Consider the following 20,403-nt stretch of genomic DNA (forward strand, 5'->3'; position numbering starts at 1 on the left):
TAATTGATAAGTGTACATTACCTAAATACTAATTTCTTACTATCAAAAGGAAATACTTAAAAAAATTTCAATTTTCACTTGACATGATTCCACTCTGAATTGTCACCTACAGTTTATACTTTCCTTAATGTAGTTTTCTGAATGTCCAGCCAATTTGAAATACAAACTATACTTAGTGACCAACAACAATATAAAATTTGAACCTCATTCTTTTACAATTTGCTGATATATCAAAACTTTGTAAACCCACCAGAGAAGTTTCTCCTATTTTTTCATAGCTTTCATGGTATTAATCTAAAACTGTAGATTAATAAACGAGAATTTTATTTTAACCCCCTGTTTTAGCTAATAAAATTTATAAATAAACTAGTTAGAGTGCATATGATTCTTCATGATGTATTCAAATTTTAATTCAATAATTTTGTTATTTGAAAGTCAGTAAACTTAGTATCAAAACATAATTATAATTGATAAGTGTACATTACCTAAATACTAATTTCTATTCAAAGGAAATCTTAAAAAATTTAATTTTTTTGACATGATTCCACTCTGAATTGTCACCTACAGTTTATATTTCCTTAATGTATTTTCTGAATGTTTATTTGAAATACAAACTATACTTAGACCAAAAAATATAAAATTTGAACCTCATTTTTTACAATTTGCCATATATCAAAACTTTGTAAGTGCAAAAGGCCTATTTTTCCTAGATATTAATCTAAACTGTAGATTTCGAGAATTTTTTGTATATTTTCAACAAAAATATTTAAAATATGAAAATTATAATCTTTTTAGGTTAGGTAATGAAACATGAACTTTAAATTTGATGAGCTCAGTTTATTTTTAAGGCTTGCTCATGGTATATGACTGTAACCTGATTGTTAGTTTACCCTAGGTTCTACAAGAAATCACCCCAGTAATTTACTGCTTTTCATGCAAAACACCAAAAGTAATTAAACTATAAACATAAAGGAAAGCAGATGTGAAACAGGTTATAGAATAAATAATTGTCCATTATAATTTGTAATCATTCTAGAAAGTAAAATCATGTACTTATTTTATACTTTTCAACTTTTCACAAATCATTGATTATTTTGTTACAGTTGATGTTGGGATAGAGAAAATAAAATATTTTTGATATTCATTAAGGAGGTTCTATGGGTTATTCAAATGAGACTGTGGGATTGAAAAGTTAACATTTTCCTACACTAAAAATGTATTTCCAATAATACTTATCTATGCTGACAATATAGCTGTTCATCAAAATTGGCTTTGGCTATCTAAGCATTATTCTCTACAATGTGATCCAATCAAAAGTACATATATATATATATAACACTAAGGTCCAATAGCCCTAGCCACCAACATGGGATATAGAGACCACGACCCATTAATACCAGCCTTAAGTTGTGAAACCTCAGCTATATGGCTGGAACTGACCTATAATGATGATTACTTATGTACTATTCCATCCTTGATACAGGAATTAATTATAGATGTAGTGTGGATCCTTCACTTGTGTACCACTTATCTTGGTACACCACTGATCTATGCAGATTCTTTCTATGTGGATCATTCGTGCACCAGACCCTCCACCTTTTCAATGTGGGAGTCTAGCTATAGTAACAGCAGACAGTATCTTTCAAAAGTCAATATTTTCCTGAACTAAAAATGTATTTAGAATAATAATTATCTCTGCTTACACTCTCCCATCCTACAACCCCACAAAGAGTTGGTGTAAGTTTTGAAAAAGAGATCATCTAAGTGAAGCACTTACATACAGTACCAGGACAGAGGGTGCATTCATGAGGGTGGAGATATTTACAAATCATGTACTGCCAAGGGCACCTAAGTGGGGTATAAAAGACTGAGACATGTGAGACCAATGGTGAGATGAGCAAAGTTGATGTTGAAGAAAAGCAATGTTGTCAGTGGAAGTAAATGTCTTGGAAGAAGTATTTTTAACATTTAGTATGAAAATCACCTTTAACTCAAATTGACTCAGTAAAGGATTTGGAAATTCAGAAAAATCTTTAGTATAAATACTTTATTAAAAATTCCAATTTCTTTGTACACAACAGACTTAATTTTACTAAGTTTACCACAATTTCTGAAGATATATACAGTAAATTCTGAAGTATAGTAAACATTACCATGTATACCCTTACATATATAAGAACTGGTCTTGCAGACGAGCTCCATGCATATAGATAAAAATGATTACATGCATGATACTGAGGAAGAAGGCTGATGTATTCATAACTTGCAAAAACTACACAAAACAAACAGAAAAGAATGGTATGATACCGTGCTTTTGTAAGGAAAAATAAAATGTAACATGTTTTTTGAGCCTATCTAATTGTTTTACCAGTATGAAAAAATAACTACAAGAAAATTTAAAATGTTCAACAAACCTGATTTATTAGAAAAAAGACAGGAATAAAAAGAAAAAACAATATGTTACTAGAAACTTACTAAGATCCAGAACTTCATTCATTTTAATACAGTTGGCTGTGTTTGTCAGAGGTAGTTGTGTTTCAACCTCTCCTTGTAAACTGAGGGATAAGTCTCTCAGGATGAAGAAGACACGGATTGCCTGTTAACCAGAAAATAAAACTAAGGATACATAAGAACTATTGTACACCTACAAACTTATGTATAACAAAACCCAAACTGTTGTTTGGTCAACCTTTCATGTGAGATTTATTTTAATGTTGTATTCAGCTGTTCTATTACTAAGTGTCTTCAGAAGTGAAAGCAAAATGATACATTAAGATAAATTTTAAACAAATTATAAGGGAATATAAGTATCAAATATTAATACAAATTTCAAACTTGGATTTACAGGAAGTAGATCTTCAAATATTATGAAATTATTAACATGTTTGTGGTTGTTTATAATTAAGCATAAAGCTACACAATGGGCTATCTGTGCTCTGCCCACCACAGGTATGGAACCTAGTTTCTTGTGTTGCAAGTCCACAGACATACTGCCATGCCACTGGAGGGCATTAAGATGTTTGAATTAATACAATGAATTATGATAAAGTTATTAATCAACTAAAATAAAACTAAACTTCTGAATTTAAGTTTTTGTTTTGATATATCATGAAAGTTTATAAATCAATGTTTCTGTCACAGATACTAAAATAACAATTACCTGTCGTGCCCTCTCTACTTCTCCACAAGGAAGACGTTTATGGAACTCTACACCAGACATTGGAGTGCCCGTGGGTGGAAGGAGAAGTTTATCATCCATCATCAAATACTCAACATTTAAAGGTCGTTTCTGTCAATAGCAATAACATAATAATTTATCTAACTCCTTATAGTTGGAATGAATGATTATGTTTAATTGACATTCCTATGCTAACCTTTAAAACGGTTTCAATAATGTCTTGGTTTTGTTGTTGTTAAGCAAAAAAACTACACAATGGGCTATCTGTTCTCTGCCCACCACAGGTATACAAACTGGATTTCTAGAGTTATAGGCCTGTAGACTTATGGACATGCTACTGGTGGGGGAATTTTGATAGAGAACATTGTACATGTACTATAGTTATACAAGTTTAACAAAAAAAAATCACTTTTGAAAGTGATCAAAATAATACATGCGTGTGTGTGTAAGTGAAATAATAAAACCTAAAAATGAATTTATAAGAAATGCTTTTGTCAAATTTACTTAAGAGTTAAAGAAAATAGATATAACTCAAAACAGGTCATGCAGTTGTATTTGAAACTCTATCAAAATATTAGATTGAAAAAAGGTGTAAATATTTCACACATCAAGAAAAATTAAAATGAAACTTAAAGAATAAAAAAATAAATCCAAATATTAGAACTTTTGCTAAACTATTAGTTCTTAAAAACTATATACTATCAATAATTAGTTATCAAATATAAAATCATACAATACTCTTCCTTAAATTCAAAATACATTTCAGTTTTTGTCAAATATAAAACAATTTTCTTAAGATATCAAATAAGTATCATGTTAGAGATTGAGTAACTAAAAAATTTACCAAACATTTAATCATACCTTAAACAAACCCAATACTCCATGCAAAAGAGAAAACTGAAAATTAAAAGAAGCAATAAAGAAGCATAGTATATGATTACTAGTAATTGTCAGACTACTCAGCTTTGTGGTGATTTACTATCCCACAAGTTCTTTAAGTTCAAAACACACACAAACTTTAACAGTGCGACTGTTAATTATGAGTGGAGGAAACTTCTTAATTTCGGGAAGTCAAAACAGCCAATGAATGTTTGATAAACTTTAATTTAAAAATCTTCCTACAAAAACAAACAAAATAAGACAACATACTAAATTTTAACAATAAGGTTTCACAAAATAAAACTGTAACATGTCTAACTAGTCAAGCTCAAAACTTTAGATGAAAGTGTATGCTCAGGCTCTTGTAACTCATAAGTTAGTACATCAGACTTACAGTACGGGTTTTGACTTAGAGTTTTCAATATAGTTTATATTATCTTTGATAAAAATATTAAGACAATTTTCCAATATATAAAATATTATTTGTTAACCCAAGATAAATCTTCAACAAAAATATAAATGTTTTGTTTTACATTTAAAGTAAGAAATATGAAAGAAAAAAAGTGTTAAATCCCTCCCCAAACAAATCAGTTTCTTTTCTTCTTTTTTTTTTAAACTGGTGTTTGTTGCAGCTTATAATTCTATGAAAGTATGAAGTATGGGAATAAAAAAAACCAAACATTAAACAGGAATTCAGAATACATCAAAAAGTAATTTGCAAAAGAATATGCTTCTAAGGTTAAATTTAATGTTAATGTTTCATTATTTTTGATTGTTTTGCTAAAAGCACAGGAACAACTGTTTACACCAGATCTCAAGAGCATTCAATGTGTTCTTATACAAAAAATAACAAAATATTTACAACATTAATGTATTTTCATATTTGTTATTTAAAGCAGTCTTTTACTGATTTTATAATTTCTTACCTTCATTTCATGATACTCATCTTCAAACATATCTAAAAAAATTTCCTCACTCTGAAAATAAAAAAATGCAAATTTTCAAAATAAATCAGAGGACATTAAAACATGATTGTTTACCCTCTGAGGCAACCATTCAACCTATATTCTAGCTATTCATCTCCAAAGCCAATGAGTATTTCAGATATGTACCTAAAATTCATTCAAAATCTAATTATCTTTCATTTGAAAAAATATATGTAAAACCTTAATGAAGGCACAAGTATATAAATGTTGACATGAACAGCACATACAGATAATATGTGATTCACATAACAAACTGTTCACACTGAAGTATGAATATAGTTCTTGTACTAGGAAATATCTACAAGTTATAAAACTTGAAGACTATAATTAAAATACAAGTTTTTTTTTACCTGAAAATATTAATATCAAATACCTGTATATGAATTAAAAAAACAACAAATGTGCAGCTAATTTACTTAAAGTACACAGTCATTTCTCAATTTATTGACACAAAATATATGTGTAACATATTTCATATATATATGATTCTGTGTAAATAATTAAATCATGCAAATCATTTACTTGTGATTTTTCTCAAGATAATATTTCACCATTCACAGCCAAGTCTAGACAAATCTCAGTTCAAAACCATTACAATTGTTCTTCTCTGTCAACAGTTTTAACAAATTCTGCATAATTAAAAGTATCCATTAAAGGTAGTTTTTGCTGTTATGGTATTGAATAGACACTATTCACAAATCCTTAAAAATGACCTTTAATAACAAAAGCAATCATAAATGAATGAAACAACAACTTTGTCTTTTGTGATAATATATTGTTATTCTTTAATTATTTAGAGCATAAATATACTCATATTACATTTGAAATGAGGGTCAAGTACAAACTATAACAAATTTAAATTGGCAGTTCCAGATGATGAGAACAAAGTTGATATCATACATGACATTTTGCAAGTGCTAACCTGATGCTATCAGGCAACAAAAGCACAAGGATGTTGAGAAAGATAAAAGAACAATATAACATGCAGAAACATAGAAAATCCAAATTTTTGAAAAGCTTCAATAGTGTTTGAAAAACTACCCAATCAAGTTTAGCTGTTCAGCAAATAGTAACAAAAGTCATATTTGATGTCATGAGAAGACAGTCATGCACTGTTAAGTGACTGGGTTTAACTGGAGTAAAGGATAATAATAAAAAACCACTGGGAAATAAATCAGGTGAAGCACCTGAATGTGTGATTAGGTTGGGTTTATTTTTACTAATGCCAGTTGCTTTTTTGATTTCTGTTATTGCAATATTATTAAGCACAGAGCTACACAAATGGCTATCTGTGCTCTTTTGCTCACCACACATACTGAAACCTGGTTTTTAGCAGTATACATCTGCAGACATATCAATGTGCCACTGGGGGGCTTTTCCTTTTGTAGAGTCAATTTCACAGTTTAAAAGTTTTAGGAACTGGATACTGGTTCCATGTTTTATGATATTGGTATGGTCATGATTGCACAACAAACTCCTTTCATGTTCTAACACCTGAAAGTTTTTGTTTTTTTCAGGCAGTCCAAACATGGGACTTTATAAAGGAAATTCAATGGATCACTTTCATCCTTGGAACATTTCTTTAATAAAATACTGGCTAGTGCAGTTCTGGTAGAAAATAAAATACATTAACATTTAACTGAAATATTTTGTAAATTCTCATCCAGCTGTGATTTTCATTTTATTGTGGAGTGGTAAGATAAGGCTAAGACTTTTGTTTATGTTCTTACGTTAATTAGTTTCCTTCTTTTCGACAGCATTGTTTCTAAAGTTGATTGTTGCCAGTATATTATATTTTTTATAAAAATTTGATCTACAATTTATTCAACCATAATACATTTCAAAAAACTTGAATTTTCTCTGCTTCTGCAACTTACAGTGACAAGTTTTTCAACATCCTTGTGCTTATGTCACCTAATGACGCCAGGTTAATAATACTAATAAAACATACCATGTGTTAATATTAACTAAGTTTTTTGCATCATTTATATTCACATTAGATACTCATATTTCACATGTTTATCATGTCTTATAGGGTATGCAAAAAAATATAAAAGCAAAAATGACAGACTGTCCAGTGAATGTTAAAAATAAGTACACAAACAACTGTGCAGTTATTTACAAACTAGTGTTTGAGTCATCCATATCTTAAGAGTTAAAAATTTGTTAAAATAAGCAGTTCCTGTTTATATGGATTACACAAATACATGTTTAAATGTCATATCACTTTTGTCTCAAAAGTTAAAAACAATTATTGAAATTACTTGCATGTGAAGATTAACTGTTAATCTCATCAAACGATGTTAACAATACTTCATTCAACAATAACAACCTTTTAAATTTTTTTTTGAAAATGAATGTGTTTTACTCATTCTCTATTAGAAAAAATTACAAATTAGCCACCTTGTAAAAATTTCTAAGCAGCAAGGTACTCTCTTCTCGAGCCTGTTCAATTGCAGCCAAGTGACGATCTTGCAGGAAACTATTACCATCTTTCAGCACCAGTTGTTTCAGAAGTAGAATACTCATTTCTAATGTGGCTAATCTTATACGACTATCTGACAGTAAAAAAAAACAAAGCATATATAAGTAAACGAAACAAAGATTACAACAGGATGTATGGTATTCAATAAACAAGAAACAAAGTTAATAAAACTTCTATAATGTTACAGAAGAGGTTTGATCAGGGTTTGTCTACATAGATAACACAAAACTAAAAATGTTTGAGCTGTAAATGGATTTTGGAAGTCAATTTGAACATGGACTAATTTGAAAAAAGGTACAATATACATGAGGAATAACTATATGAAACATATAACACTAAATTTCCAATAACTATATTATAATTACAAAAGTAAAATAAAACATACAAATTTCATTCAGTCATTTTGTATCTTGAAAATGGCCAATTTATTATTGATAATACATGTTTAAGTTAATATCAGTAAGTGCAACTGGCTAGAAAACCATTTTTAGCAAAGTTTACCACTTCATGTTCTAGTGTTTGAATTTTGGGGAAAGAATTATTTTCTACATACTTTAACTTCTCACGTAATTAACTAAAAATGAATACTCACTGTACTGGCAGCTCTGAATGATGATTTTGATAAGTCTTTCTACCAAGTTAATGTTGTATAGCTGTTTTGTCTGCAAAAGAAAGTGAAAAAAATTTTCATCAATGTATCTGCTTCTCTGAAACTCACTGTAATTTTATCCGAAGAAAGTCTTCCACACTTTTACATTACTGTTGGCTGCTTGTCAGTTCTTGGTCAATCATTTGGAATTAGAATAACAAAAAGTTTAAAATATACTGGTACCATCACAATTAAACATATGAAAATAAAATAAAATAGTGACAACCACCAAGAACAAGTCCCATTTTGTACTAATTTCTCCAAAAAGAGGCCAAAGACCATCTGGAGGAGTCGCCTGTTTTAACTATAAAGTAGTTGGTTCTTTGTCTTTCGGTCAGTAAACATTAACATGAAAACGCACAAGGAACACTTAATGTTACAAAGTGTATTGATGTGACATCAGTAAAATGTGCACATGCCATGAATCATATGAGAAATTATGCACTCTGTAGGCTACAACACAGCCTACACGAGACAAACTTGAAATGCAAGAAATAAAAATATTTGTTGCTCATAATTTGGATTTGGCTCTGTGAAAGTAAATTTTATAAAGTACTGTTTATGATTTGAAACAATAACTACTTATTTTGAAGAAGTTGTGAACAGTTATATCACATTTTAAAAGAACACTCTGATCTTTTAATATATTAAAACCCCTAGTCTAGATCAAAATATCTTAAGTTAATTTTAGTTGAATTTCCAGAGAATAAAACTTGAAAGCCATACTTTCAATTTGTACATTACTGTCATCTGTTTTTTAAACTACATTCAACTTTTGAATTGTTAATTTCAGTTTAATTAAAAAAAATACATACCTCTGATTTATCTGTTGGCATCAAAACAGTGTCTAGAAGATCCTGATTTATTCCTGATAAAAATTAATTACTATTTTGTTATGACCACACATGTAAAAATACTTTTATTTTTACTACTTGTGGTAGTTCCTAATTTTTCTACAAACAACTGGACAAATTTAAATTAAGAGAAATACATAGATCATATTAAACTGGTTGTTTGAAGGAATATTTTAAATTACCATAATTTATATTTCTCACAATTTCTCTTCATCATATTTTAACTAAACCTCCCTCAAGGTTGTTTGTATTGTTACATTTTCTGCCACTAATAAACAGATTTCAGCAAAACAAAAGAGTTTATTGAAACTGTACCATTATACACGTTAACCCTTTCATGACAGGTCATGGGTCAAAGGTCATGTCATTGCATTTGTTGACTTGCATTTATAATTTTATTGAACTACTATTTTATGAATTTATGTCAATAAGTTTGGCATCAACTTGTAGATTATAATAAACTTTAATATTATAAATATTAAAAGAACACCTAAATAGATATAGCTTCATGCATGTTGAATGTAGCACTGTTTCAAGTTAGATGTTTGTGATGTCAAATAAATTAAGAACTCAAATTATCAGTATTAACAAGCTAGAATATAAAATAAGAACCTTGTATCCTTTTATTTGGCTGAGATATAGCTTATGTACTGAATCAAACACAGAAGCCTGGTCCATCCGTTTGCATTTTTGGAAAGTCTCTTATATACAATTACCTCATTATATGACATGTGAATAACCAATTTACAGTTTATAATGTCCCTACAGTGATTTTCTCAGCCATTTTAATCTGTAAAAAGGCTACTACATCCATTCAAGCCAAGATTTCAAGGTAGGTGGGTTGTGTTTTTAGTTTGCTTGAAGAAGATATATTTTAAACCTAAATACCTCTTAGTTACTAAACTTCTATGGTATCTAGTTCTATGGTATCAGTAAAGTTATTTATGATAAGATTTTAATTATTCAGCTGTATATATAAAAGCTAAAAAAAATTGTTTGATATCCTTCACATGCAGAATTTTAAAAGACTTAGCAACCTATGTCCAGCAGTAACCAAATTCAAAGGTTGTAGCTAGAAGAGATAATTGCTTCCTTAACTTTTTGACTTATTGTTCTATATTTTAAAAAATAAGTTTAATAATTTATTTCTAAATAGTAATAATATATAGATACATACACATACACACACACACACACACACATATATATATATATATAATGAATAATAACTGAAATGTAACTATATCACAAAATGCTAGTCCACTAAAACACAGCCAAGACAGGGCAGACTAATGGTCAGTTTTATATTACTGGATATGTAACATCAGTGCATGTGCACTGCTTCAATGCAAGTTACATAATGTTAGCTAGAAACGACTGACAGTCAATATAATAAAAATTATATAAAGCATTATGACAATCTACTTAGACCAAAATATTTTGTATTTCTGTGTAATAGTATGTGGTTGTTCTATTACGAAAAAAACATTATTAATGCTTATTTCCTTTTTTTTTTTCATGGTGGTTACGAGGTTGGTTAAGTGACAGACCCTACATAGATAGAGTATCAAAAATATATCAAAAATAACAAAATATAGTCTTTAAAAAATATTGAACTAAAATTTTTACTTAAAGTCAACCAAATCTTGTAAAGATACACATGCTGTATCAAAATTCATAGTGCAAATAGTTAATGCATGCAAATGTGTAGACAAATTCACGTATATTATACCAAGCCCACTGCAAAAGGGTTAAAATGACATTGAAAACTAACATATGGTTAGTGTTTTTTATATATTTATAACAGTTCACAGAAATTAACTCTTTTAAAACATTTTTTTTTTAATCCTACATGTACTAAACTCATAAATTAGAAACTTTACCTTGTGTTCACTGTTAACAGACATACACCAGGGGTAGGATTAAAGCAAGAAAATCTAAAAATTCTAATTTCAGTAGTTAATTTTATTCACTTTTAGACCATTACTTTAAAAGCCTTATAGCTAAGAAATCCGGAACTCGAAAATTCTACAAATCTCATGAACAAAAGAGCTAAGCCTATAACATGGATTATCTTGATATCACACAGTTACAGATAATAAAAATAACAATTCTACATCTCTAACTTATGACTTCAATCAATCTTATTTCACAGTATTTTACCTACCAGCTGTTTATTGGTGAAACACATCAGGAAGACAAGCAGGATTAAAAAACATTAATATTATGTTAGTCTTGATTTCAGTAATATTCACAACATAGACTACAAATGTCACTTTTCAGTTATAATGAATTATAGCAGTAACACATACCAAGTCTGTTTTATATACATACAGTTAGTTTACAACACATTCAAAGTAATAAAATCACTTAATATATTTTCTGCAAGTCATATTAATGAAAACTACATATGCATGCACGTTTGTTAACTAACATAATAGAAATATTGGTAAATGTGATTTGCATTTACAAGTTCATGAAGTATTAAGATACAAGACCTGTTATATTAGTTATTATTGGAAATTTATCCATGAATAAATTGATTTATTGAAATCTTCCTACATTTATGAAAGAAATAAAAGTTTTTAAACAGGGAAATTACTTGGTTAAAGTTTGGTAAGAAATGTTTTAATTTTGGTCTTAGTCTGTTACTGAAACTAAAGTTTCATACTGACACCATTAACAGATTGTATTACCACAGCACTAACACATCCACTAAAACTGGTCAAATTTAGTTACAAACGGAAGAAACTTTTGAAACAAACTATGTCATCATTTAAAAACATGTTACAATACTGTGTATCATTGGTAAACTTAATAAACATTTTTTTTACTGATCCCAAATTCTTATATGCAGTTTCTCAAATTACAAAGAAAGCAGTTTTTGCTCATCTTGTTTCCTAAAACATCAAGTTAACGTGTCTGTTACTTTAATTGACAAGGAAACTGCTTGATTCTAAAAAATTGAACTATTCATTCTTACAAGTGTCCAAAATATAAGTCAGAATGTCAAGGATCAACAATAATTTTTTATTAATTATTCAGTAAAAGCTAATTAATCTTTGAAATGTTTTGTAGTTATTCCACTATTATATATACTGGCCAACAACACTAATTATTTTCTGTATGCATATTTAAATAAATTATAAGAGTATATTTAATTATAACCTATAAAAATTATCATAACAATATAACAAAACACACTAACTTTAGAAACTCTAGTATATTTACCTGCATTGTGTCCCAAGGCATAAAGCAAACACAGAGCAAATAAAGCAGCATGATCATTTTCTGTGCACTCCAAGGCATTAAAAATGGCTTCCAAAAATGGTCTAGTATTGAGATACAAGAAAATATCATCAGCTGATTTTAATACATTGTATTGCAAAGCAACAGAACATTCAGTTGCACAAAAATCCCTTTTTAAAGTACTTTATTTATATCACAAAACCATAGAAAAAAAAACAGATTTTAAGATACATATTTCTTTATCTGAACATTAATTACTTCAATTCATCATTCTCTCTTAAAGAAGGTTAAAATATGTATCTGTAAATATCTACTTAGGCTATCTGCTGCCATCTCTAAATTTTGAACTGCTAGTCATAGAGAACACAACCAGTCAGCAGCAACCATGACAACTCTTCAACTACTTTTTTAACATTAAATAGTGGGATTGCCTATTACATTATAACATCACTATGACTGAAAAGAGAAACGTATTTGGTGCTAATACCATGACTTACACATTTTGAGTCAAGCACCCTAAATATCCAGTCATATCAGGCCTATTCACTATGGAACTGAACTATAATCATGAGCTTCTCAAGCAATGATAGTTGTTTTCATTTGATGTTCTGTCATTTAGAATACATTTTGACCTAGCCTACCTTTTTGTAACATTTAAGATACAGTTAGGAATACATCTTTCTTTATTTTGGTAGATCAATTTAACTTTTTTTAATAATCTTTATATATATTTCTATTCATAGTCACTAAGAGCTAAACATACAAGTAAAAAATTCAGAGTAATAAAATCCGACCTGTTTGAGAGAGAAAATTCTTGTTGGAGGTGCTCTAGAGCAGACTGACTCAGTTTTTGTGCAGCTACTGCTTTCTCTTCATCAGTAATGTTTGTACCATTTGACTGCAAAGCAACAGAACATTCAGAGAGGCTTTCTTGCTCTGAAAATTAAATAATATAATCCATTATCATCATAAAACACTGACAGTTCAAAAGTCAATATTAAATATTATTACTAGACTGTGTGAAAACCTAAGCCTTGTCGGTTGTATCATCTAATTTCGTGTAAGCAACTTACATAAAAAATTCTTTTATTTCTGACAGAAATATAAACGCTTCTGGTAATAAATGTTTTCAAGGTACAAACAGACAAGTAACTATTAGGCAAAAGACAATTCTTTATAAAAAGCAAACATATTATGAAGTCAATCATATGTTTTATTAGTTATCAGCAAAGTAAATCCATTGTAAAAATCAATCCTGCATAAGGCTACACATTTTCAATCATACCTGCTATTAAAAACTAAATCAAAGTAGAAAACCCCTTTGAATAAAATTCATTTAGCAATAAATCATCCTGTGTGAACAGACAAACCCTTAAAAAAATAAAACAAATTTTTGAACGTATAGGGTTTTTATCATAAATATATATTCTGTAAATAAAATAACTTAATACATAAAAACAAATAAAATAAATACATAAAACATGAAATAATCTGTAACATAAATGCAAAATAAGTCTTTGTGATGTATTTCAAGTATAAAATGTATATGATTAAAAATAATTATTATTATTAATTGTACAGGGTGTTCGGAAAGTCACTGTGCACTTATATATTTATTAACAGACAAAACTGCACAGTGACTTTCCAAACACCCTGTATACTACATATTCTAACAAATCATTTGTGTCCATACTGTGACAGAATTAACAAAAATTATCACTTGTTTAAGCAAGAACTACTATGCAGTTGTAAAAGTTACACTTGATTTGACTGGGTAAGTTCTAAAATCATAAACTGTGTTAACAATGTGAAATAATATTGATAACAAACATTAAAACTTGTGAAACACCACAAAGTTATATACTAATCCTCAAATGATAGAAGTATCCCAAAAAATTCCAAGATAGCTGGAAATCATAGTATGGAATGATAATGGAAACTGAACTGGATGACAGGTTCAGATATTCACACACATCTACATAAGGGGTATCTGCAATAGCTGTCTTCTAACTTTTTAAATGATAAACTACAGAGAAAGTAGCCAGTCAACAACACTGACAACTTTTGGTTTACTCTAATCAAACAGTAGGACCTGACCATCATTCTTATAAGTAACCAATGAGCTCTAAGCAGTGTACTTTTTATCTTTTAGCAACAAGATATAAAATTTTGATTTCAGGCCAGTGAAGGACAACAAATAGTAACATAGTCAACAAGAATGTGCATATGTCAAAAAACACTCAATATGAGACTGAAAAGAAAAGCACATTAAGAAGTTTAACATTCCTAATATGCATCTTCACATGAGCAGCATCTTTTTATATATTTTACTGCTAAAAAAAAGACAAAAACAACATACAGATGGAAAATACCCACACCTGTGCATGTTTTACCAAATACAAATGTTTTACCAAATACACACACACACACACACACACATACACATATATATATATACACACACACACACATATATATATACACACACATACACAGGAAACAAAGAGTTCCTACTCATGAAAATATATATGAATGTCTTTGGTTCAATTAAGCAAAATTTAATTCCTCAAAATGCAAAAATTGGAAACAAAAAGTTATTAATCAGTACATGTAAAACTATTCTGAAAAAACAAACATACTGGATATCATAAACAAATAAAATAAAATAATGAGAAACTAAATCACAATGTAACATTCTTTACCTTCATCTTCAGTGTCATGCTGCAGAGAGCTATCTAAGGTTATATGGTGGGAAAGTGGACATAACACATCTCTTTCCTCAGGAGGTTCTGAAGTCTGATCATCCAGAGACATGGAACTTGACTCACTACTTTTAGTGAACATGTGCTTACTTTTGGTATGAATCTGATTTTCAAGAAGCTTTTCTAATGTTTCCTGAGGAGCCACAAATCCAGGTTCAGTGCTTACATTCACCTAGTTGTAGAGAAAATGTCAATTCTGGAGGCTTAAAATTGAAATTACTTCAGATATTAAACTTTAAACTATCTTGATATAAGCATTTAAATACCCACTATTAAACAGATCAGTATGTTAAATTTTAAAATTAATGCTGAAATATTAATTATAACTTAAAATATTTTAATATAGGATATTTATTATTTTGTAACATTTATTTAGTGTAATTCACAAAGAAAAATGAAAAAAATGTTTAAATTTTAATTCTTGCACAGCTCTTGGAAGTAAACAACACATGTAGACTGTTTTTAATAAGTGTTTTGCCCATCCTAAATCATAGGTTTAATATTTGCTAACAAACTATTAAAAATAATGCTTATAATAAAATTACAATTTGTTTGTTGAATTTCATGTCAAGCTAGATGGGTATCTGCATTAACTCTCAGTAGTTTGGAAGTAACAGATGAGAGGAAGGCAACTGGTTTTAAACATCGTCTACTTTAACTCTTGGTCTACCATTTACCAACGTCTGAGATTGATTGGATGAGTGTATCTGGTGACAGGTTTTGATTCCATCATTTGAGAATCACAAGTCAAGTGCCCTAACCCCCAGATTATATCATATCCCATTAAAATTAGTAAAATTTAGGATAATCATCAGAGTAAAATAAACATTAAAAGTAAAATTAGAAATAAATAATAACAACTAATAAATAAAGGATATACTACATATTCTAACAAACCATTATGTTCATACTAAGGCAGAATTATCTACAGTTATCTCTTGTTTAAGCTGATGTTCAAGTAAAAAGTACCATGTTGTGGTAAAAATTACACTTGACTTACCAGTTTAATAGTACTGGGTAAGTCGTAAAATCATAAACTAGGTTAACAATATGAAATAATCTTTATAGTAATAAATGATATTTACAATAAATTAAAAACAGTTGTAATAAGTAATAATAACCAATGCTGCTAATGAAACTAATCTCAAAAGAAAGGATAAGATATAACTAACTATTGTTGCTGGATGAACACTAATACCCACTGCTCATACAATCTGCTAAGACTGACTTATTCACCATCAGCACAGTACCTTCACTCACACAGAACATATGAAACTCACATCACTTGGTAATTCCATTATAAAATACTGGATGGAAGTTACCTGCTTTGCTAGTTGTGAAGGTTTTGTTGTTATTTCTATATACCATAGATAACAAATTTACTTATATTACAAAACTTTAATCATGGAAACTAACAAAGTGATGTTTACTTATATTACAAAACTTTAATCATGGAAACTAACAAAGTGATGTTTCACAATACACTGTAATTCGATCTAAATGCAATGGGAAGTAAAACTAATGGCAGTCATAAGAGTACAATGGTTCTTTATTACCTTAAAGAATTAGTGTAAAGATGATAGTATTGAAAAGGTCAAGACATGAGTACAACTGTCAAGCCTACAATAAACAGCAAGAATATTATGAATTTATTGTAAAATTGAATGAATGTGTATTACAAAATGCTTGAAGATGATTCTCACTTGTAAAAAATCAGAGTGAGTTTATTAGCTTCATTTGTAAAATAATGCAATGTTTAAAAAATATAATGTATTTAATACAGAATTCCCACCCTTGGCTAAAAGTGCTTTTATATGACTTTTCCCAAGATATTTTGGTCATTTTTCATCACACTTTAATATTAGTATCTACCACATCCTCATATATTTTCAGTTTTTTTTCTAATCTTATTTAGTAATTACATTTTAATTTAGTTAGTTTTTCAAAGAAATGATTAGCTGTTATTAAATCAAATAATGCATTTCATAAAGTCACATTTTTCTCAGAAATACTTACAAAATATCAAAAAACAACTTTGTATCATATGCAGGCCAATGAACTGTCTTAATAGCTATCGGACTTTTCCTATGTACAAATACATAACTTACCTGATGCATTACAGAACTATTTAAATCAAAAACCCTTCATCTCAAAAAACTTGCTATTTTCCACAGTTTGTCATATTAGCATCTATAGTCCATGGCTATCCATAAATTATTTCTACAATTGTGAGGGCTGCTGAACACAAGTCATATCACCAATGTAGTATAAAAGCTTCCAAAGCAATCTGGTTGAGATTCTAGTAACCTATACTTTAGGTGCCACAGCCATTACCAAACACAATTTCTGATTTTAAACTTATGCTTTAAGTCATTACAAAAAAAAAGTATTATCCTTTCATGAAAATACTAAATATTCTATATTTGGCATGTAGACTCCACTTACACCATGAGCAGCCATTTCTTCTCTTGGCTTGCTTGAAAATATTGTCATGTCCTTATTTAGAATTGTGTGTGCCAGTCGTCTGACTAATGGCTGATGAGAAATAATTAGGAACACCTGTCATAATATAAAATAAACAATACTTTGTCACAGGTAGAACAATATATTTAGAAATCAAATTAAATATGAGAAAATCTTCATTCTGGAAATTCTGTTACTCATTTTTTTCTAGGGAAATACAAGAATTATCTTTGTTCCACAGTATCAGTTATATCATACATTACCATGCAAAAGTGTTAAGACAAGTGAGAATGTTTTGTCATTCTTTCCATTTCATGTTGCCAATTCTTCCACACCATTACACTGATTCCTGTTGACAACTGAATGAACCAGGGTGAGAATACTTATCCTTCTTTAGAATTCACTTATAATTGTACTAGTGGTATGTCATAAGAGTTTTGCTTGAATGAATATACTGACTAAAATATAGGGTCTGAAATAACTGCCATGGTATCCCAGCAGTATCTTAAATATATAGGAAGAAGCTAACAAAGAGTTTGCATCTGACACCAGTATATGCTAGAAGAAATCAATTTAACAGCATTCTAAAAATAAATGTTCATAAAAATAGTGTTTACACTATATAGCTTTGTTGTTATATCATGGCAGCAGTCACAAAACTCTTAATCTCCGAATATTATCAAGAGACTGAACTTTACCAAAAAACACCAAAATTGTACTGTTGATGATAGGAACAGGGCAATATAAATGGATGAGTCAAAGTTGAGAAATATATGGTTCAAAAAGTAGATTGTATGTCTGGAAGAAAAAGGTGAAAGATACCTTAATTCATAACACCCACCATGAAGTAGGGAGGCAGTGTGATATTTTGGAAGCATTTTTCTGCTGAGGCAACAGAAGATATTTGTCAAATAGATGGAATAATGGACCAGCACAAGTACCAATAGTTATTGATCTGTCATAACATATACACAGTGGTTTGCATATCCTTGCCAAAGAATTCTACTATCAAAAAGATAATGACCCCAAACATTCATCCAAACTATGCAGAAATTACTTAGGTAACAGAGGAGCTGATGGAGTCATTCAACTAATAAAATGTCCCCCACAGAGCCCTAATCTCAACCAAACTGAGCAAATCTAGGATTTGACAGATCAAAAACTTGACATATCAAAATTTACTTTTAAATAAACATTATGGGAGTGTATTAGAGATATTTGGAGTAAAATCCCAAAGCACACACTGATTAAATATGTTGCAACAAATGTCTGCAGTTATTGAAGTAAAATGGACACAAAATATCAACTGTTTGCTGAACTCAAGCACCTCCATTAAGTTTCTGTTGTACAAAACAAGAAGATTAATAACATTCTGATGTTTTGCTTGTGATTTACCTTCCATTGTTCTTTGAAAGTAGCCTGAAATTCAATGTTTCACATTGTCCTAACACTTTTGTACAGTACTGTACAAATCGACCTTTTTTTTAAAATAATATAAATACAATTCATTCTGGTTATGAAAAAATGAAGGATCTTGTACAATAATTTTTTTTTCAAATCAGTTTCACACTATTATACAAAAAGTAATGAGATGGATCACTGTTTCATACACAAAACAAATCATATTACAAAGCAAACTCAAGCAAATAAGAAATAAAGTATAAAGGGTATTGTGCTTTTCCTCTGTACAAATTTATATCTTTTCTGATATACAATGTTAATTCCTTTAACCCTTTTGCACAAATATCCTTTACTGCCCATGATGCAAGTGAATTGCATTCAAAATTTTATTGTATTATATTTTGTTTATACGAATTAGTATAGCATGAAATATTAACTAATAATCTGTATTATAATGTTATACATATTTTAAGTTCTTAAAATTTCTACAGCAATATTTTAAAAAATCCCAGATTTCCCCTGATGTGACACATTTTATCTAGTTATCTTCTCATCTTTGTTTCATCCACCCCTTCACCACAAACTACAAAATTAAATGTAAATTACTCACTACAAAGCCATCATTGCTCAGACAAACCATAAATTTTATAGCCTTCAATTTGTTTTGGTTACAGAGCTATCAAATGGAAAATGAGACCCCCCTCTGCCACACCCACCTGTTACATCTTCTCTTTCTTAAGTTTAATTATATGCTATTTGTAACCAATAGAAAGCCGAGATTTTCATATAGAAAATGACATATTATATTACATTCTATTTTAAACAGAGAAGTGCCAATTTTACTTGTAGTACAACTTTGGTTCTCATGGGAATGACAATGGCTAGCTTGTCTGAATTTGCAACTGCTCTTGCCACATTGTTGTGACTGTCATAGGAAATTATCTGCTTTCTTGCACATTATTGGCAGCTCAGTGTACCTTGTGGGTAACATAATTTGATAGAATAACATGTTTCCCATGTGATTTACAACTTATAAGTGGATAGTAGCTAGATATGGTTCAAAAGGCAATCAAAATGTCAAAATAAAACAAAATTTAATTATAAATAGCTGTATACTATAACAAGTTTAAAGTTACTTGGGATCAACAAATGTAGTTTCACACTACATTTGAAGTCATTCTAGAAAGAAAAACAGAGTAATTTAGATTTATTTCAATTTTTTTGTTTGATTATTACAAGGTCAGTCAAACAGACCAAACTTTTAGAGTCACAGTACATAAAATAACTGATAAAATAAAAGGTTTTACCAAAAATACATTTCAAATGTATTAAAAATACTTTTCTTCATCACATGAAAATCACTTTGCACAAATACTTTTTTCAGTTCATTAAATACACTTCACTAAGAAATCTAATTTCTTGTATATGAAATGCTTATAATGTTTACTGAAAAGACTGCCAAATTTGAAGATATATACATATATACCTGATATCAAA

General features: G+C 29.2%; 1 protein-coding gene across 10 annotated transcripts in view; it reads right to left on the minus strand.

Annotated features, from left to right (window-relative positions):
• ema (C-type lectin domain containing ema) overlaps positions 1 to 20,403 on the minus strand; it is a 60,882-nt gene that overhangs the window by 16,031 nt on the left and 24,448 nt on the right. For 8 of the 10 annotated variants that reach the window (XM_076456078.1, XM_076456076.1, XM_076456075.1 and 5 more), the window contains 10 exons: positions 17,488 to 17,601; positions 14,983 to 15,214; positions 13,075 to 13,216; positions 12,263 to 12,363; positions 8,993 to 9,045; positions 8,121 to 8,190; positions 7,447 to 7,601; positions 4,984 to 5,034; positions 3,161 to 3,289; positions 2,476 to 2,596 (listed from right to left, as the gene is read on the minus strand). In XM_076456078.1, coding sequence (XP_076312193.1) covers positions 2,476 to 2,596; positions 3,161 to 3,289; positions 4,984 to 5,034; positions 7,447 to 7,601; positions 8,121 to 8,190; positions 8,993 to 9,045; positions 12,263 to 12,363; positions 13,075 to 13,216; positions 14,983 to 15,214; positions 17,488 to 17,601 — 1,168 coding nt within the window. The remainder of the gene's footprint in view (positions 1 to 2,475; positions 2,597 to 3,160; positions 3,290 to 4,983; positions 5,035 to 7,446; positions 7,602 to 8,120; positions 8,191 to 8,992; positions 9,046 to 12,262; positions 12,364 to 13,074; positions 13,217 to 14,982; positions 15,215 to 17,487; positions 17,602 to 20,403) is intronic. The other 2 variants (XM_076456079.1, XM_076456077.1) reach the window with 1 other exon arrangement.

Source organism: Tachypleus tridentatus, chromosome 9 (assembly GCF_004210375.1).
Source record: "Tachypleus tridentatus isolate NWPU-2018 chromosome 9, ASM421037v1, whole genome shotgun sequence".
In the NCBI taxonomy this organism is placed as follows: domain Eukaryota; kingdom Metazoa; phylum Arthropoda; class Merostomata; order Xiphosura; family Limulidae; genus Tachypleus; species Tachypleus tridentatus.